This window comes from Pecten maximus, chromosome 18 (assembly GCF_902652985.1).
Source record: "Pecten maximus chromosome 18, xPecMax1.1, whole genome shotgun sequence".
NCBI classification, from domain to species: Eukaryota; Metazoa; Mollusca; class Bivalvia; order Pectinida; family Pectinidae; genus Pecten; species Pecten maximus.
Genome location: NC_047032.1, coordinates 9,694,276 through 9,718,687, shown reverse-complemented (window position 1 = coordinate 9,718,687; position 24,412 = coordinate 9,694,276). Strand labels below are relative to the sequence as shown.

Here is a 24,412-nt window from a genome sequence, read left to right as displayed (position 1 = left end):
GCAATGTTAAAGGGTAGAATTATTATCTCGATGAATAAACAAACTTGACTATCACCAGGGTTTTTAAGTGTAACGGCAGTAAAGACCCTAGCTTGGTTATATTGATTATAGCGGCGTGCTAGATTGTAACATATTCCATTCTGGTTATCTCGATAAACTTCTCCACAATGTTAGGCACGTGCGGATACTCACAGAATGTCATACTGATATACATATCATAGATAAAGCTCGAGTATAAAAGTTTGAGACGGCCCCCCAAACTTTATCTCGGTATAGTCCATCCAAGATGGCGACCAGAGGGAGAGTGACGGTGAACCCCGACTTAGCAAAAGAGAGAGCAAATGCTACATTCGACGTCGACAACTTGACGAACTTCATAAATGGAGGTGTCGCGGCGACGAAAAGGAAGAGATATCTTCGTGAGTTTTATATCTTAGTTAGGACCTCTGTGTCATGCAATCAATAAACATATGAAACCATCTGGGGGTCAAAATCTATGACACTCGATAATGGATGAATATATTAAGGTTTACAAATACATTTTCTGACTATAATAAGTTTTACAAATACATTTTCTGACTATAATAAGATTTACATACATTTTCTGACTTTATTAATATTTACAAATACATTTTCTGACTATATTGAGGTTTACAAATACATTTTCTGACTATATTGAGGTTTACAAATACATTTTCTGACGTTTCAATTTGTAATGTTAAACTTATTTTAAAATACCATTTTAAAAGAAATGATGAGCATATATCCACTTTGGACATTTCCTAGTGCTTGATTACTTGGTTTTTCGCCCCTTGAACAGCAAGAGTCATTTTCATGCGGGATTTCCTTGTAGTAGTTGGTGACTACCTCACTGAAGAAACATACAGAAGGCCCGTCGCATGCCACTCAGAGCAATTACAGGAAAGTGACTTGCCCATAGAAACAGCCACAAAAACACAGACCAGTATGTGTCTGAGCTTCCCGCGAAACATAAACCGACACGGTTAGGAAGTGTCGAACCACGGACCTCGGATCTTCACTCGAGGTTACGTGGCCGGCGCTCTTACCGACTGAGCCCTATTTTTTTCGCGACGCCATCTTTAAACTCCATTTTTTCGGTGCGACATTTTAAACCAAGTCCACTTTGTATGATCGGCCGATCTATCAATACCCTTCAATGTTCAGGCTGATATGGGAAATGTGTATATACACTTCAATAACTGAAAACACAAGGAATTATCTCTCTTTAACCTTGGGAATAGAGTACAGAATCATGGTACGACAGTTGGTTCAATGATGTAAAGGACACGTACAAAATGTAATTATCTCCCTTTACAGTCAACATGTAGAGTAAAGAGTCGTGGTACCATGTTGTAGAGGACACAAGTAATTATCTCCCTTTACACACTACGTGTAGAGTACAGGCCCATGGTACCATGTTGTAGATGGCACATGTAATTATCTCCCTTTACACACTACGTGTAGAGTACGGAGTCAAGGGCCGTTTTCGTTTTTGGCGGTCCAAACGGTTAGACCACCTGGACCGGTGTTGTTCGTTTATGAAAAAAAGACGGACCTGGTGATTTGATATTGTTTTTAGACGAGCCTTGACAAAGACTTCCACGACCTGTATTAATATTTGCAGGTCTGTCAATGAAATGTTACATTTAAAGACTGACGAACTGGTTTGTCCGCATAAACGAACAGGCCCATGGTTCCATGTTGTAAAGGACACACGTAATTATCTCCCTTTACACACTACGTATAGAGTAGAGTCATGGTTTGTTTGTTTTTGTTTAACGTCCTATTAACAGCCATGGTCATTTAAGGACGTGCCAGGTTTTGGAGGTGGAGGAAAGCTGGAGTACCCGGAGAAAAACCACCGGCCTACGATCAGTACCTGGCAACTGCCCCACGTAGGTTTCGAACTCGCAACCCAGAGGTGGAGGGCTAGTAATAAAGTGTCGGGACACCTTAACCACTCGGCCGCCGCGGCCCCTTGAGTCATAGTGCTATGTTGTAGAGGACACACGTAATTATCTCCCTTTACATCCGACGTGTAGAGTTCAGAGTCGTGGTTCTATTTTGTAGAGAATCTTGCTATCAATGACCCAGAGCTCCAGGACAGAAAACCATGGGCATGTATGACACGAGAGGAACAGTACGAGACAGCCCTGCGTAAACATATCCATATGAACAAGCGTATGGAGGAGATGGATATAACAGAGCAACGGGATAAAATGGAATACTTGGGGTAGGTGTCAAAATTCTGTTTTCTGTTTATCTATTTATACGCGAGAATGTATCAAACCATGCTCGCTTAGGTGGCACATGACGCTTGAATTGTACTCCCCATAGTACATGTACGTCAGCATAATACTGCTGTATCACAATGATATTCAATATCATCAAATATAATAACGTTATAATGGTGAAAGAGTATATCATTATTATATGTATGCCAATTAGTTTAAATTAATAAGTGACTGGTGTTTAGCCTAAAACTTTTGTATGAAAATTTGAGAAATTTATCGCAAAGTTGACTCGCCGACGAGCGTTTAGTCTGAATGACGCTGCCCGTGCACAGGTAACCACGTCGTCTGTGTCAAAGAGTCTACCCGGATTAGTCATTCAACTTACACGCCTTACAGGTGTGTAATGATGAACTAAAGAATTCAGAGAGCTTATCCGAAACTCTTTTTTTTTGTGTGAAAGAATTACAATAATATCATTGTGTTTAACTATGTTGTGCCAGGCTTGTTTTTGTTCAAATGATCAAACGTGTTTAATAACTGTAGTTGGTAATTGCGCGGATTTAATCTTGCAAAAATATACAAAAGAGTTGACTGCAGAATCCTGCTGCTTGCGCAATATTTAATGCCCGTGAACTAGGTCACATGACAACGTTAGAAATCGCTCCAAGGAACTATGATATAATTACTCCATGAAGCTATTGTTTGATATATAAAACAAAATTACTCTTACATGAACAATGCAGTTGAATCCTTTTGTAGTTTTATGATCTACGGAGAGAAGAAATTCATCTAGGGTGACTGATTACGACCATCTCGCGGTAAAATTTGCTTTGGCGCGTTGGCCCGGTAAATTGTCGCGTTGGCGTGTTGGTGCGGTGTCGTGTTGGCATGTTGGCGCGGTGTCGCAGTTTTAAAACGCGACAAGACAACATCATCCCTTGAACATAGCTTTGGCGCGGTGTGAGAACGTGCCAAGGAGGCAACACGCCAACATGAGATGTCCGTAATCAGCCATGTTTATGTCCAGATTACCTAACAATAAAGTTCGATAAAGTGATTTGTATTTCGATCCACTTAACATCTCCTGTTTATTTTGACATTTGCTTAGACCAATTTAAATATATATTCCTGATTCACGACTGAATTTCCACATGTTTTGCCTCTAACATCAGAGAGATTGGTGAATCAGCTGTATGGTGCCCTCTGTGCTCACGATTCGGTATCCAAACGTGTTATTTACTATATACAAATCCTTATAGGACTGGTGCTAACCATGAAAGCAGTCCCATTGGTGTCCATACCAGCATGTTCCTTCCAACCCTTCAGAAACAGGGCACTGAGGACCAGAAAAGGCGCTATCTTCCTCTCGCCGAGAAGCTGTCCATCATCGGAACCTACGCACAGACAGAACTCGGTCACGGTACGTTTCTTATCAATTACACAATTTTTGTTTGTTTTCTTTTGTTTAACGTCATATTAACAGGCAGGGTCATTTAAGGACGTGCCTGTCTTGGAGGTGGAGGAAAACCGGAGTACTCGGAGAAAAACCACCTGCCTACGGTCAGTAGACAGGCAACTGCCCCGCGTGGATTTCGAACTCGGCTAGTGATAAAATGTCGGGACAACTTAACCACTCGGCCATCGCGGCCCCCTTAACCACACAAAGAAACTCCTTTGCGTTAAATCTCTTTTATTAAAAAATGATAAGAAAACAATAGGAAAATCTCTTTAATAAGATCCCCCTTGAATTCGATAATACCTATCTGTCAGAGAACGCCAAAAGATTTTATTTCTCAATACGACGAGTTACTGAGGTCAGAAAATTGAAACATTGTCATAAGAAATCGCTGTAGAGCGAAGGACACGGTAAACGATGGTCCATTGGTGGGAACACGGGCTGTTCCATTAATTTAGCATCTTTTGGTATATAGTTATCTAAATTTAAAAATGACCTTGTTCTTTGTTTTTATTTGTTTTTTGTTGTTGTTGTTCTTCTTCTTCTTGTTTTTTGTTGTTTTTTGTTTTGTTTTTTATTGTTTTTTTTCAAAACAGCCTAATGTAAATACAAGAATTGAATGGATTTTTGTCATTTTCATGGCGGCTATGGATAGCAGTAGTTATCTACATATCTTCCGCGCACCATGGGATATGTATATAGCAACTGCTATTCATTTCCGCCATGAAAATGAGAAAAAAATCCTTTCAATCCCTCTGTGAATAGCTAGTTTAAATGTGGTTTTAGTAAAAGGCGCTGTATTTGCCAACTAATAAACATAAAATGGAGTAAACAGATGTTTAACTTAATGTTACTGGCTATAGTTCATTGAAATCACAGGGAACAAAAACAATATGATATATCAGTCATTGTCCTAAGCCTTCTATTTTTTGATATCTAGGAACTTTCATTCGAGGACTGGAGACGACCGCGACCTATGACCCCAAGTCACGAGAATTTGTTCTCAATTCGCCAACATTAACATCGATGAAGTACTGGCCCGGCCACTGTACGTATTTTCGTTTGGTTTAATATTATTACATATCGGGGGACTATACTGGGCCCTGGGGTTTGGTTTCGAATTGTTTAACGTCCAGTTAACACAGTCATGCCATTTAAGGACAGGCTATAATGAGGTTTGGTATTGTTTAACGTCCTGTTAACACAGTCATGCCATTTAAGGACAGGCTATAATGAGGTTTGGTATTGTTTAACGTCATGTTCACACGGTAAGACCATTTAAGGACAGGCTATAATGATGTTTGGTATTGTTTAACGTCATGTTAACAAATTAGGTCATTTAAGGGCGGGCTATGATGATGTTTGGTTTGGAATTGTTTAACGTCCAGTTAACACAGTCATGCCATTTAAGGACAGGCTATAATGAGGTTTGGTATTGTTTATCGTCCTGTCAACAAATTAGGTCATTTAAGGACGGGCTATAATGAGGTTTGGCTTGGTATTGTTTATCGTCCTGTTAACACAATAAGGCCATTTAAGGACGGACTAAACTGGGGTATTGTTTAACGTCATGTTAACAAATTAGGTCATTTAAGGACAGGCTATAATGAGGTTTGGTATTGTTTAACGTCATGTTAACAAATTAGGTCATTTAAGGACGGACTATGATGATGTTTGGTTTGGAATTGTTTAACGTCCAGTTAACACAGTCATGCCATTTAAGGACAGGCTATAATGAGGTTTGGTATTGTTTATCGTCCTGTCAACAAATTAGGTCATTTAAGGACGGGCTATAATGAGGTTTGGCTTGGTATTGTTTATCGTCCTGTTAACACAATAAGGCCATTTAAGGACGGACTAAACTGGGGTATTGTTTAACGTCATGTTAACAAATTAGGTCATTTAAGGACCGATTGTAATGAGCTGTTAACTCTGAACGGCCATTTAAGAACCGTCCGTAAAGCCATCGACCCGACAGGCTGGACATACTGCTAAATGAGTTATAATACTGTATCGAAAATTACATTATTGGGCAGCAATGGTTTGGTTAAGATGAAGATATCTAGCAATGTGTGCAAGGATTGGAATAAATCAATATCTTAATGATAAAAAAATAATGAATGAAATAAATGACTTCTGTAATTTTCTGGCAGTCTATTTTGTAACTTAGATATAAACTGGATGTGATTAAAAAACACTGCCTGACTCACAGGGGCATGTCTAGTCTTATATTAAAAAATAGCCAGAAATACCTATATGTATTTCTGGCTATTTTTAATATAAGACTAGATATGCCCCTGTGCCTAACTCACCACAATGTCACCGACATACCAATCATCAATATCATTATTGTTGGCATTGATGACAATAACGAAATCAAATCTCCACATGTTATTGTAGTGGGTAAGACCGTCAACTTCTGTATCCTGATGGCCCAGCTTTACACCAACGGCAAAGGTCACGGCATGCATACCTTCCTGGTGCCCCTCAGAGACCTCGACACACATCAGAGTCTGCCAGGTGAGAATTTATAGATCAGACTCTACAAGGTGAGAATCTGTAGATCACAGTCTACAAGGTGAGAATATATAGATCACAGTATACCAGGTGAGAATCTGTAGATCACAGTCTACCAGGTGAGAATCTATAGATCACAGTCTACCAGGTGAGAATCTGTAGATCACAGTCTACCAGGTGAGAATCTGTAGATCACAGTCTACCAGGTGAGAATCTATAGATCACAGTCTACCAGGTGAGAATCTGTAGATCACAGTCTACCAGGTGAGAATCTATAGAACAGTGTCTACCAGGTGAGAATATGTACATCAGAGTCTATAAGGTGAGAATCTATAGATCACAGTCTACCAGGTGAGAATCTGTAGATCACAGTCTACCAGGTGAGAATCTATAGATCACAGTCTACCAGGTGAGAATCTATAGATCACAGTCTACCAGGTGAGAATCTATAGATCACAGTCTATCAGCTGAGAATCTATAGATCACAGTCTATCAGGTGAGAATCTATAGATCACAGTCTATCAGGTGAGAATCTATAGATCACAGTCTATCAGGTGAGAATCTATAGATCACAGTCTATCAGGTGAGAATCTATAGATCACAGTCTACCAGGTGAGAATCTATAGATCACAGTCTACCAGGTGAGAATCGTTATGTATATATCAGAGTCTACCAGGTGAGATATATTTGCTCACAATGCATACGTGTTATTCTTTATATACATTTATATAAACATTGTCTGTCATGCATTTTATGGATTCTTTAAGGTCCCGTATGTACTATTACGTACCTGCGTGGAACTTGGTGATATTGGTCCTATGTTTGGATACGGTTCTAACAATAACGGACTTTTCTTTGTACAGGAGAGGAAATGGGTGATATTGGTCCTAAGTTTGGATGTTTGTACAGGAGTGGAGCTGGGTGATACTGGTCCTAAGTTTGGATGTTTTTACAGGAGATGAAATTGGTGATATTGGTCCTAAGTTTGGATGTTTGTACAGGAGTGGAGCTGGGTGATATTGGTCCTAAGTTTGGATGTTTGTACAGGAGTGGAGCTGGGTGATATTGGTCCTAAGTTTGGATGTTTGTACAGGAGTGGAGCTGGGTGATACTGGTCCTAAGTTTGGATGTTTGTACAGGAGTGGAGTTGGGTGATACTGGTCCTAAGTTTGGATGTTTGTACAGGAGTGGAAATGGGTGATATTGGTCCTAAGTTTGGATGTTTGTACAGGAGTGGAAATTGGTGATATTGGTCCTAAGTTTGGATGTTTGTACAGGAGTGGAGTTTGGTGATATTGGTCCTAAGTTTGGATGTTTGTACAGGAGAGGAAATGGGCGATACTGGTCCTAAGTTTGGATGTTTGTACAGGATTGGAGCTGTGTGATATTGGTCCTGAGTTTGGATGTTTGTACAGGAGTGGAGCTGGGTGATATTGGTCCTAAGTTTGGATGTTTGTACGGGAGTGGAAATGGGTGATACTGGTCCTAAGTGCGGATATGTGTACAGGAGTCGAGTTGGGTGATATTGGTCCTAAGTTTTGATCTTTGTACAGGGGTTGAGCCGGGTGATATTGGTCCTAAGTTTGGATGTTTTTACAGGAGATGAAATTGGTGATATTGGTCCTAAGTTTGGATGTTTGTACAGGAGTGGAGCTGGGTGATATTGGTCCTAAGTTTGGATGTTTGTACAGGAGTGGAGCTGGGTGATATTGGTCCTAAGTTTGGATGTTTGTACAGGAGTGGAGCTGGGTGATACTGGTCCTAAGTTTGGATGTTTGTACAGGAGTGGAGTTGGGTGATACTGGTCCTAAGTTTGGATGTTTGTACAGGAGTGGAAATGGGTGATATTGGTCCTAAGTTTGGATGTTTGTACGGGAGTGGAAATGGGTGATACTGGTCCTAAGTGCGGATATGTGTACAGGAGTCGAGTTGGGTGATATTGGTCCTAAGTTTTGATCTTTGTACAGGAGTGGAGCTGGGTGATACTGGTCCTAAGTTTGGATGTTTTTACAGGAGATGAAATTGGTGATATTGGTCCTAAGTTTGGATGTTTGTACAGGAGTGGAGCTGGGTGATATTGGTCCTAAGTTTGGATGTTTGTACAGGAGTGGAGCTGGGTGATATTGGTCCTAAGTTTGGATGTTTGTACAGGAGTGGAGCTGGGTGATACTGGTCCTAAGTTTGGATGTTTGTACAGGAGTGGAGTTGGGTGATACTGGTCCTAAGTTTGGATGTTTGTACAGGAGTGGAAATGGGTGATATTGGTCCTAAGTTTGGATGTTTGTACAGGAGTGGAAATTGGTGATATTGGTCCTAAGTTTGGATGTTTGTACAGGAGTGGAGTTTGGTGATATTGGTCCTAAGTTTGGATGTTTGTACAGGAGAGGAAATGGGCGATACTGGTCCTAAGTTTGGATGTTTGTACAGGATTGGAGCTGTGTGATATTGGTCCTGAGTTTGGATGTTTGTACAGGAGTGGAGCTGGGTGATATTGGTCCTAAGTTTGGATGTTTGTACGGGAGTGGAAATGGGTGATACTGGTCCTAAGTGCGGATATGTGTACAGGAGTCGAGTTGGGTGATATTGGTCCTAAGTTTTGATCTTTGTACAGGGGTTGAGCCGGGTGATATTGGTCCTAAGTTTGGATCTTTGTACAGGAGAGGAAATGGTTGATATTGGTCCTAAGTTTGAATGTTTGTTAAGGAGAGGAAATGGGTGATATTGGTCCTAAGATTGGATGTTTGTACAGGAGTGGAAATGGGTGATATTGGTCCTAAGTTTGGATGTTTGTAAAGGAGAGGAAATGGGTGATATTGGTCCTAAGTTTGAATGTTTGTAAAGGAGAGGAAATGGGTGATATTGGTCCTAAGTTTGGATCTTTGTACAGGAGAGGAAATGGGTGATATTGGTCCTAAGATTGGATCTTTGTACAGGAGTGGAGCTGGGTGATATTGGTCCTAAGATTGGAAGTTTGTACAGGATTGGAAATGGGTGATATTGGTCCTAAGTTTGGATACGGTTCTAACAATAACGGATGTTTCTTTGTACAGGAGTGGAGCTGGGTGATATTGGTCCTAAGTTTGGATACAATTCTAACGATAATGGGTACCTAATCCTAAAGAACGTGCGGATTCCCAGGGAAAATATGTTGATGAGGTACTCTCAGGTAAGTATTGGAATTTACTCTCCTTTTTTCTAGGATTTCCATGGAATTCCATATTATTCGTTCGATTTCAATTTTGAATTTAACGGTTCTGTTTATAGAATTATATAAGCAGTTATTGTTGTTTGGGGTGGGACTTATGTATTCTCTGTAACGCAATAACAAAACTTTTCATAAAATTTCAAATTCCTTCATAGTTATGCATCTTTTGAAAAAAGGTCGTACAGAGAAGACGTTTATATGGACTGAATTGAACTATGGAATTATTATAGAGTACTGTAAAAGTGAATATTTTCGCGCGTTGAAATTTTCGCGAAATAAGCGTAAATTTCCACGCCGCGAACATATCCACTTTTACAGTAATTGCAGAGAAATATTGTAGATTGTTATTAAAGATTAACCAACAGACATACGCGCATACCTATAAATAAATCTGTTCACATACGTTCGCTGATTGTTATTAGAACATTTGTTTTGTACCTCGATGGCGTCAACGAAACACTTTTGCACTACTTGCGTACAGTACTTGCAAAGTTGTTTCGTGTAACTTTGAGATTTGATCGTGTATGGGTGTAAGCAGGAGGGAACGCAACCGTGTATGATTTATAACGGAGGAGTAGGTAAAATCCAGGCTGATTTTCAATATTTAATTAAGTTCAAAACATAAGTAATAATGAAATCAAGGTTTCCACTTTGTCTAAAACAGTAAATATTTGAAAGTAATTGATAAAAGAACTGAAACAACGTTCGTGTTAAGACTTTCAACAAGTATATAAGCACTTGTATAAGTTGTTCTCTGCCATTGTTATATTTGGACTTGATTGTGCTGTAAATTGGGCGAAGAAATGTTATGAAGAACGCAACAATATGCTGCATGTGCCTAACCTAGCTCTGATATGACAATGTGATAAAATTATGTTTCTGATTCGATGTCTTTGGAACATTTCTACTCTGACCAGGTTCTGGAGGATGGGACGTACGTACGGCCATCAAACGCCAGAATATCGTACGGAACGATGACCCTGATCAGGGTGGGGATAGTGACGACTGTATCACGGTGTCTAGCTCAGGCATGCGTCATAGCAGTCCGGTATAGCGCTGTCCGTAGACAGACGGAAGTATCTCCCGGGTAATATGACCTTTAACCTTTAACTCCGTCCATACAAATCCAAGTACATATGTACGGTGGTATGGTGACCTTGACCTCAATCCATAACATTTCGGTTACAATTTCTATAACCATTAACCGCGACTTATTTTATTTTCGATAATTGCATAACAATTTATATCAAATTAATCAAATTATATCAAATTATATCAAATTATATCAAACTATATCAACCACTATTGTTGACCCAGATCACAGGGGCATGTCTAGTATTATATAAAAAAAAATAACCAGAAATACCTATACAATGTATATAAAGACAAGGGAAACATCCGATCGCCATTGAAATTCTTACCTATTTTTTCAACTTATTTTGTCCATACAAAATCACCACCTACCTACAAATTCTTACTACCGATACTTCAGAAAACTTTAATCTATCGGTTCATATATGTTTTATATGTGCAACACTCATTATAGTTGTTGAAATCAAACTTTAATCAACAACATGCAACAAGATTCCCAGCTTCCTAAAATTGCCTTACGGGCGCTTGACACAAGTCGGCTACCTAATTACCCACAGATAACAGGACCCTCATTTCAGAGTAAAAAGTGTTCAATATAGTTTACTTTTATCCGTGTATCTTTCTTTTTTCAGCGGACCGGAAGCACAGATTATAGACTATCAGACCCAGCAACACAAGTTATTTCCTCTCATTGCCACGTCTTTCGCGTTTTACTTCACCGGGTTAGAAATCTACAAAATATATAATGTAGTCAACACAAGCGTGGAGGAGGGCAACCTGGACCAGATTGGCGATGTAGGTAACAACACGATTACATAATACCCTTATCAGGTTTAAATTGAGACTGACAGAAAAAAGAAAGAAATAAATGGCCAATAATATTGCTCTTTGTAGTAGTATGTGAATCCTTCTCAAAATTCATAGGCCTTTAGCTGTGCGTGTTTTATTTCCAGACTGATCCGTGAAAATGGCGGCCATTTTGGAATTAAATAATTCATGATATTTTATCGCTGCCTTCTTAAAAGATCTTTGTTAGATGCGTGTATTTTCTAACTTCTCACTTCGACACAAATAAGCACAAAATGAAAGTGATTTACATCATAACTGTCTTGTAAAAGGAGGGTGGACATAAGTAGGTGGCAGATATCAGTGACATCTGTATACCCACTCTACCCAGAGTTGTCGTTTCTTACTTTGTAAGGATTGCACAAAAGACGTACAAGATCTAAAGCACGACATAAACTGCATAATACAGCTATTTCGTCCATCTAGGACTCGCTAGTGATATTAGGGACATCATACAGCTGTTTCGTTCATCGATGACTCGTCAGTGATGTTAGGGACATCATACAGCTGGTTCGTCCATCGATGACTCGTCAGTGATATTAGGGACATCATACAGCTGTTTCGTCCATCGATGACCTGTCAGTGATGTTCGAGACATCATAAATCCGACACTATAGCATCACTAACGAGACCTAGAAGGACGAAACATCTGTATGATGTCCCTATCATCACTTACGAGTCCTAGAACGACGAAACATCTGTATGATGTCCCTAGCATCACTGACGAGTCCTAGAACGACGAAACATCTGTATGATGTCCCTAGCATCACTGACGAGTCCTAGAACGACGAAACATCTGTATTATGTCCCTAGCATCACTGACGAGTCCTAGAAGGACGAAACATCTGCGTGATGTCCATAGCATCACTGACGAGTCCTAGAAGGACAAAACAGTTGTATGGTGTCCCTTACATTACTGACGAGTCCTTGAAGGACGAAACAGCTGTATGCTTCATTCGGCATACATGCTTACTGTACATTACATTACTATTTATCAATAAAGAAGTTATTGTATCGTGGCCCTTTCGTAGGGTCCTTATTAGATATCTGCCATGTAACAAGTCATAAATGTTGCTTACTCAGCTACATGGATTGTCGGCCGGCCTGAAGGCGTTCTCTAGCTCCAGCTGCTGTGCAGGTATAGAGGTGTGTCGGCTAGCGTGTGGTGGACACGGGTACTCTCATGCCAGCGGTATACCAAAGATCTACGTCAGCACTATACCTACCTGTACATTCGAGGGGGAGAACACCGTCCTTTACCTACAGACAGCCAGGTATGTTGTACATGTGTGATATGTGTGAACATAAAGACAGGTATGTTGTACAGGTGTGATAGGTATATACCTATAGACAGACAGGTATGTTGTACAGGTGTGATAGGTATATATCTACAGACATCAGGTATGTTGTACAGGTGTGATAGGATATACCTATAGACAGACAGGTATAATGTACAGGTGTGATAGGTATGCACCTACAGACAGGTATGTTTTGTACAGGTGTGCTAGGTATATACCTATAGACAGACAGGTATAATGTACAGGTGTGATAGGTATGCACCTACAGACAGGTATGTTTTGTACAGGTGTGCTAGGTATATACCTATAGACAGACAGGTATGTTGTACAGGTGTGATAGGTATATACCTATAGACAGCCAGGTATGTTGTACAGGTGTGATAGGTATGTACCTGTACAAGTGTGATATGTATGTACCTACAGACAGCCAGGTATAGTGTACAGGTGTGATAGATATATACCTACAGACAGCCAGGTGTGCTGTACAGATGTGATAGGTATGTACCTACAGACAGACAGGTATGCCGTACAGGGTGTGATAGATATACCTACAGACAGACAAGTATATTGTACAGGTGTGATAGGTATATACCTATAGACAGACAGGTATATTGTACAGGTGTGATAGGTATGTACCTATAGACAGACTGGTATATTGTACAGGTGTGATAGATATATACCTACAGACACCCAGGTATGTTGTACAGGTGTGATAGGTATGTACCTACAGACAGGTATGTTGTACAGGTGTGATAGGTATGTACCTACAGACAGGTATGTTGTACAGGTGTGATAGGTATGTACCTACAGACAGGTATATTGTACAGGTATGATAGGTATGCACCTATAGACAGGTATGTTGTACAGGTGTGATAGGTATATACCTACAGACAGACAGGTATGTTGTACAGGTGTAATAGGTATGTACCTATAGACAGACAGGTATATTGTACAGGTGTGATAGGTATATACCTACAGACATCAGGTATGTTGTACAGGTGTGATAGGTATGTACCTACAGACAGACAGACAGGTATATTGTATAAGTGTGATAGGTATATACCTATAGACAGGTATGTTGTACAGGTGTGATAGGTATATACCTACAGACAGACAGGTATGTTGTACAGGTGTGATAGGTATATACCTATAGACAGCCAGGTATGTTGTACAGGTGTGATAGGTATGTACTTGTACAAGTGTGATATGTATGTACCTACAGACAGCCAGGTATAGTGTACAGGTGTGATAGATAGATACCTACAGACAGCCAGGTATGCTGTACAGGTGTGATAGGTATGTACATACAGACAGACAGGTATGCTGTACAGGTGTGATAGATATATACCTACAGACAGACAGGTATATTGTACAGGTGTGATAGGTATATACCTACAGTCAGCCAGGTATGTTGTACAGGTGTGATAGGTATGTGCCTATAGACCGACAGGTATGTTGTACAGGTGTGATAGGTATATACCTATAGACAGACAGGTATGTTGTAAAGGTGTGATAGGTATATACCTATAGACAGACAGGTATGTGTATTTATAAGCGCCACTTGTACAGGAAACAATTACCTTTATTATTGTTTTGTTTCTTGTTTTGCTTTTTTAACATTTAAGTTGTCGCACTGATAATATATGATCAGATATCCCAGAAGAGTAAGCGTCTTCTAGGGCAAGGACAACAGAAGAACACGGATATTAAAGAACAACGTCACGCGACACATGAGATATAGTATACCGTTTTCGTCAATGTCGCTAGAACCTTAATTATTGTTATCTCGCGTAGAATCTGACAGATACATGTAAACACACAGAGATTAAATACATGGACTTATCCTCGTATTTTATTATAGATATCTGATGAAATGTTTCACCAAGGTGCAGAGAGGAGAGAAACTGCCAGGATTTGTTTCCTACCTGGGAACTGACTTGACTGCCAAGTCAACGCTGAAATCGGACGTCGCCATCGACTGTCTTGTACTGGCGTACGAGCACCGCGCGGCAAGGTAGGCAGACTTTATTTAAACATAATTATTTCAATTTATTATTTTGAAAACATCTACATTGATTCTTATTATTAAGGTTTTTTCTATAATATGAACAATTATTAAAACTGTGTCATACAGCTGTGTCCTCTTTCTAAAACTGGTCGGTGAATGACCTAAAGTTTTACAGAGAAAGAATTTCAAAACTATCGAAAGAAATGTCAAAAACTAGACAATAGCTGCAACAACCTAATGATTAAATAAATTTCATAATGTTCAATATTGAACCAAATACATGTCTGTATTTCATGCCTGATCTTGACGTAGCGGAGTTTAGTTTATGGAATTGGAGCGCAGATCAAAATATGATTTTAATGATATTATTTCTGTTATAAATTGCACATGTCAGCACAGGGACCTGCCAATGTATTGCAGTCTACGTGTAATGGACCTGACTTTGTGTTTAGCGCACACTTCAAGATTTTTTTAATTTGTTTTTTACCAGGGGGAGGGGCTAGATTCGATAAAATGACACCCCGCGGTGTTCATTATAGTTAGAATTTCAATCTAGCTCACAAAAACGTCTGAAAATGTAAATGTACCTCTACACACTTGGGAAGGTCCAATTCCACAGAGACTGTAACAAAGGTCCTGTGAATTACATAAGCGGAATATTATATTTCTATTTCATATTATTTAAATAAATCCACAGTTTGAACAGCATACAGATAAGCCTAATAGTTTTGTGTATTATGTAAACCAGTCTACAGCATTTGTTTCTGTCGCTATTTCACCATTTGATCAGAAAGGATTACGAATTAGTATTTACTTACCTGTTCTAGGATGATTAAGGCGGCGGCCATGAATGTCCAAGAACTTGTGCAGCAAGGTCTCACTCAACAGCAGGCTTGGAACAAAACCACACAGCAATTCGTCTGGGCGACTATGGTACATTCTGATTTATCACAGTTACTTCCCTTCGTTTCACTTTGTCGCTGATGTATCCTGCGTCTTTTTATGGAGTGAGCCTAGGTCATGTGACCAATCTAAGCAATTCAGTGCTGTAAAAATGTTAGTTTGTTATAGTACCGTAAAGGTTTTGACCAATCACAGCCCGTCTTGCGAACACTTTTACATTTGTCGAATTTTATGTGTCGCGTACACTGATTGGTCAGAGTGAAGCGGCTGTAAATCAGTCGATGGGGGCCGAGAATGCTATGGACCAGTATGGTCCCGTTTCATAGAAATTATATGAATTTAAAAAAAAAAAAGTAAATGGAGTTTTCACCAAGACGTAAATAATTGATTGTGAAACAATGTACATATTGTTCTGCCAACTTACTTATCTCAGACGCAATATTACTTTAGTAAGATCATTATTGTTGCCTGTGCGTCAATTTGTCAATCTGCTAAAATGCAAAAATATAAACAGCACGTTTCAGGTGATTGGCCCTTTTGAAATATTTTAAAAGTTGTTAATGAAAAAAAAAACGTCTAAAACGTAATACATTTTTTTTTTTGTACGTCCTCTGACCTCAATTAAGGGGCAGTACGACCTGTAGTCATCGTGATTCGCTTGTCGTCGTGCGCCGTCCGCAAACTGTTTACATTTCAAACTTCTTCTCAAGCTCCATCAGTGGAATTAAGTTCAAACTTGTCTGAAATGATCTTGAATGTATCTGACAATGTATTGAAATCCGAGACGGCCGTCATAGTTGTCATCTTTAAAATGACATGTTTCAAACTTCTCCCCAAGTTCGTTCCACCAGTGGGATTCATCTGTAACTTTCCTGGTAAGTCCAGACAAAGTGTTTGAAAGATTTTCGGGTCGGTCTGAAATCCATTTTGGCTGCACTGGCTGCCATTTTGAAAAACACATTTCAAACTTCTTCTGTTCCCCAGTTGGTTTCAACTCACTTGCTAGCCCGAGTTTCCTCTAGCCCTGACACCATGTGCCTACACCAGACATGGTGTCAGAGCCTGAGGAAACTCGGGCTACTCGCTTGCCTGAAATAATGGTTCTTACCAAGTGTTGTCATTGTTCATGTTGCTCAGAAATCAAGATGGCCACCATGGCCAACATACAGTATTGCACAATCCCAATTGTTTTCAGTATCACTGTACTGATATTGAGTATGTACTGATATCAGATGACCGTTAAGGCCCATGGGGCCTGTTGTTAACAATATAATATGGACATTTTTATATTCTTAAACTATCTACTTCATGTATTTATGAACTTTTTCACTGAAAATCTCTTTTGTTCGGTAGTCTAGTTTAGTATTGTCAGACGATCCGTCAGGGTTAGTGTCGGACGAACAGAGCAACAAACACGTCATATTCAATAGCTCGTGAGGAAATAGGGTACATAGTTATACTATAAAAAGAAGTACGACATGTCATTATGCCCAGGACGTTTATATATCTGACTTGCATGGGACAGAGTTTCTGACGAAAATGTCAGATTAACAAAGTCTGGATTAATGAAAATGGAAAAAAAAAAAACGAATTAACGAATTTCGTAATATAAAGAAATTCCATTCAGTACATTAAATATTCATTATTTTTCTTCAATAGGCCCATTGTCATGCCTACGTCGTAAAGACGTTCGCAATGAGGATAAGCAACAGTAACCTTGACGACAAGACGAAGAAAGTGATGGTCGCCGTTTGTAAGTTGTATGCTGTTCACGGCATGCTGGAAAATCTTGGCGATTTTATCCAGGTAAATAATTATACAAGTCATATTTACTTTTCAGATTCCAGGTCATTATCTTTAACATTTTTAGCCCACCATCATCAGATGGTGGGCTATTCAAATCGCCCTGCGTCCGTGGTCCGTGGTCCGTCCGTCCGTCCCTCCGTCCGTAAACAATTCTTGTTATCGCTATTTCTGAGAAAGTGCTAATGGGATCTTTCTCAAATTTCATATGTAGGTTCCCCTTGGTGCCTAGTTGTGCATATTGCATTTTGGGACCGATCGGAAAACAACATGGCCGACAGGCAGCCATCTTGGATTTTGACAATTGAAGTTTGTTATCTCTATTTCTGAGGAAGTACTGAAGGGATCTTTTTCAAATTTCATATGTAGGTTCCCTTTGTTGCCTAGTTATGCATATTGCATTTTGAGACCAATCGGAAAACAACATGGCCAACAGGCAGCCATCTTGGATTTTGACAATTGAAATTTGTTATCGCTTTTTCTGTGAAAGAACTGAAGGGATCTTTCTCAAATTTCATATGTAGGTTCCCCTTGATGCCTACTTATGCATATTGCATTTTGAGACCAATAGGAAAACAACATTGCTGACAGGCAGCCATCTTGGATTTTGACAATTAAAATTTGTTATCGCTATTTCTCAGAAAGTAATGAAGGGATCTTTCTGAAATTTCATATGCAGGTTCCCCTCAGTGCCTAGTTATGCATATTGCATTTTGAGACCAATCAGAAAACAACATGGCTGACAGGCAGCCATCTTCGATTTTGACAATTGAAGTTTGTTATCGCTATTTCTCAGAAAGTAATGAAGGGATCTTTCTAAAATTTCATATGCATGTTCCCGTCGGTGCCTAGTTATGCATATTGCATTTTGAGACTAATCAGAAAACAACATGGCCGACAGGCAGCCATTTCGGATTTTGACAATTGAAGTTTGTTATCGCTATTTCTGTGAAAGTACTGAAGGGATCTTTTCAAATTTCATATGTAGGTTCCCCTCAGTGCCTAGTTTTGCATATTGGGACCAATACGAAAACAACATGGCCGACAGACAGCCATTATAGCTAAATCTTAAATTCTGTATATAGATTCCCCTTGTTTGAAAAGTACTAGAGGGCTGTTTCTGAATTTACACAGATAAGTAAGACTTAGAGGAAGGGAAAAGTAGGGAAAAGATCAATCTGACATGGAACCTATAAAGATCATTCAATGGTGGACGCCAAGATTCCTCTGGGATCTCTTGTCTACACATGTCGGGTAACGATGAAGAGAAAGCTACAGTAATGCACATATGTTGTATATTCAGCAGCTTTCAAGTTTTTTTCTTTTCTAGAAATTTGCTAATATTTGATAAAACTTTTACATTGAATATAGTAAAGAGTCCGTGCATTTTGGATAAGAGTTAGTAAAGTAATAGATTCAGTAATAAACCGCTGTTTCTCTCAAGAATGGAAATATACCATCTTGATTGGAATACATGTATAAGCATTAGGAATGAAGAATAGCAAATAAGAATAAGATAATAAGCAGTTCGAATTTTGACCCTGTCTTAAATTAGAAAATTATTTTCAAAAATTAATTATAAGCGTTGATGTCAATTATTTTTTAGTTTCATCGGGGTATGAAACAAATTTTGTTTGCAAACTTGTGTAATAAATAGGTTTAATTTATTTTACTGATGTTCCACAGGACGGCTTCTTGACCGGAAGTCAGGTTGACGCAGTTACCCGGAAAATGATGTATCTGCTGGAAGAGATCCGACCTAACGCTGTAGCTTTGGTGGACTCGTTCGACTACCCAGATAAGGCCCTTGACTCCTGCCTGGGTCGTTACGATGGTGACGTGTACAAGGCGCTTTATGAATATTCAAAAGCATCACCCCTTAACAAGAAGGACGTGAGTAGACAAATACGTAAAAAAACAATCATGCATTTATTCTTTTATTTCAACTTAAGCTGTGTTTAAAACACATTTTGAAGAAAAAATTACAGGAAAGTTGTATATTCCCATGTGTTATTAATCTTAGGTGGCTACATTTTTGTAAATGTAAGCAACATATTGTCGGTATTGAAATGGAACTTTTAATATTGCAAATGCGATCTTTAACCTGGCGGTTCATTGCATTATAATCGTGTTGTTTCCGTTAATTTCTTCTCAAAGAACACAGTTACGAATAAAGATAAAACTAAAAATGTTCCTCATTGACAGGTGCTCGACTCCTACACTACCTACATACAACCGTTACAAAGAAGTTCTGGTACAAGTTCTATGGCAAAGCTCTAGAGATGCTCACTAATACAATTTGTCAGTAATGACTAGGATCAACACTAAACAGACGATATAGCATACAGTGGATTTTATGTGACGACGGATTTGATTGGTTGTCAAGGAAATCAGTGATTTGTTCATCAGTTTGATAGTTTTTTTTTTGTTTTATTTATTATTTTGTTTGATTTTTTGTTTTGTTTTGTTTTTGTTTTGTTTTTTTTGTTTTTTTTTTAATTTCTTTTAAAATGAATTCGATTCATAAGTATGGAGTGGTTATGTAATAAACACTTCAGTACGTGTTATCACCAGGAAATTGACGTTGACTCATGAGAGCGAGATCATGGTCTGTACATTACGTATGGAAATGGTAAGCGAATCATGTACATATCGGTGCATATTGTTAAAATAATTAGAATAAAGGTGTTCTAGCCAACCAGAAACGACGATTAACAAACTAGACCATTTTGATGTTACGTGATGAAAATAAACAGAGTGATTACCAAATGGAATGTTTGTTTAGTGTTGAATTATTTTTAAAATGTGAGACTGAGGGTTGCCAACCGTATCCAGTGTGAAGCAAATAAATAATACCTCCGGTAAATATATCACTCACAGATACTTTCGTTCGTTTGTATTCCCTTACAATCGACGATTGATATTTATGGCAGATATCCATGCTGACCATCAGTTATTGTAGCAGTATGCTCATGGCCTAGCAATGTCTGTGTATTTTAAGTCACGAAACAGCTTGGAATTGCATAGATTCTTTTCCTATACGTGACGTGAGAAAAAAGATGTAAATTGTTAGCACAGACTTAATTGTGTTACTATGTTACATACAATGTATATATATCAAATAATTAGCACAATGTATCATATACACTATGTGTTGGTGATCCGAAGATAAAGATTTGAATGTCAGGGCCGACTATCACTGCGCCAGCTGCGGGTATTTCTGGCTAGGCGATTGGGTACCGTGGATCGTGAGTTCGAGGCCCGGTCAGGACACGAGTCATAAAGTTGTCTTCCTTCGCCAATTGACAGATGGATGTACGATGCCGTTTATATCCATAATTCGACAAATATTCTTTGTTATTAACTTCATATTCAACGGTGTTTTCACTATGTGTTTCTTTTTCAGTATTTATAGGAATAAAAAGGCCAGATTATGATTTTACCGCCTAAATTATCTCATTTTTTTTAATAATAAAGTCGTCTACACTGTAATGAAGCAATACATTAGCGACTCCTGCGTGGAGTGACAAGGAGAAATGCTCCATGTTGTATAAAACAAGAGAATACCGACATAATAACAAAACCGTGATCACAATAAAGTAACGGAAAATTATGAAAAATAATAAGAGAGCACGGAGATTCATGAAAAAGTACAAGGACAAAAAGACCAGGTGTTCCGAGAGGGTATGCGTCTTCTGCTTCACAGACAACCACAAAAAAAAGAGATCAGGTCATATTCTCAAAATGAAAACTAGGGTGGCGACAAAGGTATCACTAAGCATAAAACAAGTCAGACTTCATAACGCTCACGGAACTAGGGTCTTTCCGAAAGGAAACATTATCAATTATAATTATGTTCTTCATCAACGTGCATCATTACCATAAAATGTGGACATCCATCACACTAATGGAAATAAGATAATCCATGTCAATATTTCATTAGTTCGACCTGTGCTTTCGTTTCCCCTAATTTGAACATCATTTGGAGGGAGTAACATCACTGAAGACCTGATGTTATCCTGTATGCTATATCTTATATATAGTGGTACTTAGTAGTATTCAAAATGATAATTCTGAAAACAGGCAATAGACAATATTATAGAGTTGATCGAAATTACGAAGTTAATTTATCTTACAATTAATACATTTGCGTAAGTTGATTTGAATTTTTAGCCCATCTGATCATGGTGGGCTTTTCAAATCGCCCTTCGTCTGTCCGTAAACAATTTTTGTTATTGCTATTTCTCAGAAAGTGCCGAAGAGATCTTTCTAAAATTTCACATGTAAGTTCCCCTTGGTCCCTAGTTCTACATATTGCATTTTGGGACCGATCGAAAAACAACATGGCCGATAGGCAGCCATCTGGCATTTTGACAATTGAAGTTTGTTATCACCATTTCTCAGCAACTTTCTCAAATTTCATATTTAAGTTCCCCTTAGTCACTAGTTGTACATATTGCATTTTGGGACCGATTGGAAAACATGGCTGATAGGCGGCCATCTTTGATTTTGGCAATTGAAGATTGTTATCACTATTTCTTAGAAAGTACTAAAGAGATCTTTCTCATATTTCATATGCAAATTCACCTTAGTCCCTTGTTGTGCATATTGCAATTTGGGACCGATCAGATAACAACGTAGCTGACAGGCGACCATCTTGGATTTTGACAATAGCAGGTTGCTTCTGCTACATCGTGTTATAAAAGTTATAAAGGTTTTGAAAGAGGCGTGAAAGAAGGAAAAGAAGAGAAAAGATCAGTCTTATATTTGTCGGATATGGACAGAGACATATATACAGAGAGATTAGTAACATCGCTATTTCCCCGTACACATAGTGGCTCCCTTTATTCGTGACCACTCAAGCATATCCCTTATCGAGAGCGTCCTGTCTCCTATCAAACACACGCGAGCGCAGGTAAATCGGGCTATGCGCATGTGTGTATCGTAGTATTGGAACTTATTCGACATGTTCTGGTTAATCCGCCATTACGTCAGACCAAAACATCGTCATTTTAAATACACACAGAAAGCACATCGTTTTATTTTGGCCACTACAAAAGTTACCACATTAACCAAAAACTATCAAACTTATGGGATATAGTCTTATTGATCATGCATATTGTTGTCATTTATCCGTATTTTCGAAAATCCATTGGGTCCTATTCGACATGTCCAAGTTTGTAATTAAGCCGCCATTACGTCCGACCAAAACATCGTCAATTTTAAACGCACAGAAAAAGCACATCGTTTTATTTAGGCCACTACAAAAGTTACCACATTAACCAAAAACTATCATACTTATGGGATATAGTCTTATTGATCATGCACATTGTTGCCATTTATCCGTATTTTCGAAAATCCATTGGGTCCTATTCGACATGTCCAAGTTTGTAATTAAGCCGCCATTACGTCCGACCAAAACATCGTCAATTTTAAACGCACAGAAAAAGCACATCGTTTTATTTAGGCCACTACAAAAGTTACCACATTAACCAAAAACTATCATACTTATGGGATATAGTCTTATTGATCATGCACATTGTTGCCATTTATCCGTATTTTCTAAAATCCATTGGGTCCTATTCGACATGTCCAAGTTTGTAAATAGCCGCCATTACGTCAGACCAAAACATCGTCAATTTTAAACGCACACAAAAAGCACATCGTTTTATTTAGGCCACTACAAAAGTTACCACATTAACCAAAAACTATCAAACTTATGGGATATAGTCTTATTGATCATGCATATTGTTGTCATTTATCCGTATTTTTGAAAATCCATTGGGTCCTATTCGACATGTCCAAGTTTGTAATTAAGCCGCCATTACGTCAGACCAAAACATCGTCAATTTTAAACGCACACAAAAAGCACATCGTTTTATTTAGGCCACTACAAAAGCTACCACACTAACCAAAAACTATCATACTTATGGAATGTGGTCTTGATTATCATGCACATTGTTGTCATTTATCCGTATTCTCGAAAACCCCATAGGGACTTTTCGAAAATTGGAGATTCCCGCCGATCTTTCCTGCGTTGTGCTTGACTTTCATACTCAAAATACAAACACTTGGACAGCAAATTGTGATATATTTCATATTGATGACACTTCTGCACTTTGATATTAATAAAATTAAAGCACATAATTGGATCTTGGTGATGATTTCAAATAGAAATTATCGATAATTATGTGTCTGGTTTTCAAGTTTTCTCCAATATGGCATCTAGTGAAGACTGAACCGAGCGACCGCAAAGGATTGTAGGAAGGTCAGGGGCCACTATGTAAACACAAGGGCAAATAGAGAGCTGCCAATCTCTCTGTATATATGTCTCTGATATGGATAATCCAATGGTCGGCGCCAAGATCCCTCTGGGATCTCGTTTCCCATTCCCTCATGAATTTCCACTTTTTGCTCAAGGTAAAACAGCCATGTAAGGGAAAAGGAATGTTACTATCTAGAAATGGAAAGTTAACTATTGGAAAATTGAAATCATTTGTAAGTTGACTCAGCTGGTTATATTGTAAGTAAAGACCGAGGTGAAGATTCAGTATTGTGGTTGATTTAAAGTTTAACAAAATGGCCTATTACAATATTGCAATTTCACTAATGACAATAAAGGATAAGCTTGAGTAGTCTCTAATCCAAGGATAATTGGATCATTTTTTTCAAACAACATGGAGTCACTTTGGTCCATTAATCTTCAGACTAAATACCATGATGCCTGTGGCCCTTATCAGTCACCAGAGTTCTGATGTTTTATTTTAAAATTAAGATATCCAATATGTAACACATCCCATCCATATCAGCTTGAAAGTAGGTGAAGGTCATTCATTTGAGCAAACTTGGTAGCCGTTCACCCCAGCATGATACTAGCCCAGTATCAAGCGTCTTGGTCTCTTGGTTACTGGTTTTTGAGAAGTCCTTCAAAGATTTTAGCCTAGTTGACACTTGTAACTTTGAATGTAGGTCAAAGTCATTTATCAGGGCCCCGTATCGGATAGCTTACTTTTACCCGCCTGTCCACAA

At 38.7% G+C, this 24,412-nt stretch overlaps 1 protein-coding gene across 1 annotated transcript; it reads left to right on the top strand.

Annotated features, from left to right (window-relative positions):
* The first annotated feature begins 260 nt into the window (after window positions 1-260).
* Window positions 261-20,157, top strand: LOC117316924 (peroxisomal acyl-coenzyme A oxidase 1-like). The gene is made up of 14 exons (XM_033871700.1): window positions 261-419; window positions 2,092-2,254; window positions 3,515-3,675; window positions 4,652-4,759; window positions 6,112-6,231; window positions 9,279-9,394; window positions 10,351-10,520; window positions 11,158-11,320; window positions 12,455-12,645; window positions 14,531-14,683; window positions 15,505-15,610; window positions 17,240-17,386; window positions 19,070-19,276; window positions 19,589-20,157. Exons 1-14 carry the CDS (start codon window positions 287-289, stop codon window positions 19,661-19,663), a joined length of 2,013 nt encoding a protein of 670 aa, XP_033727591.1. The 5' UTR covers window positions 261-286; the 3' UTR covers window positions 19,664-20,157.
* The last annotated feature ends 4,255 nt before the right edge of the window (window positions 20,158-24,412 follow it).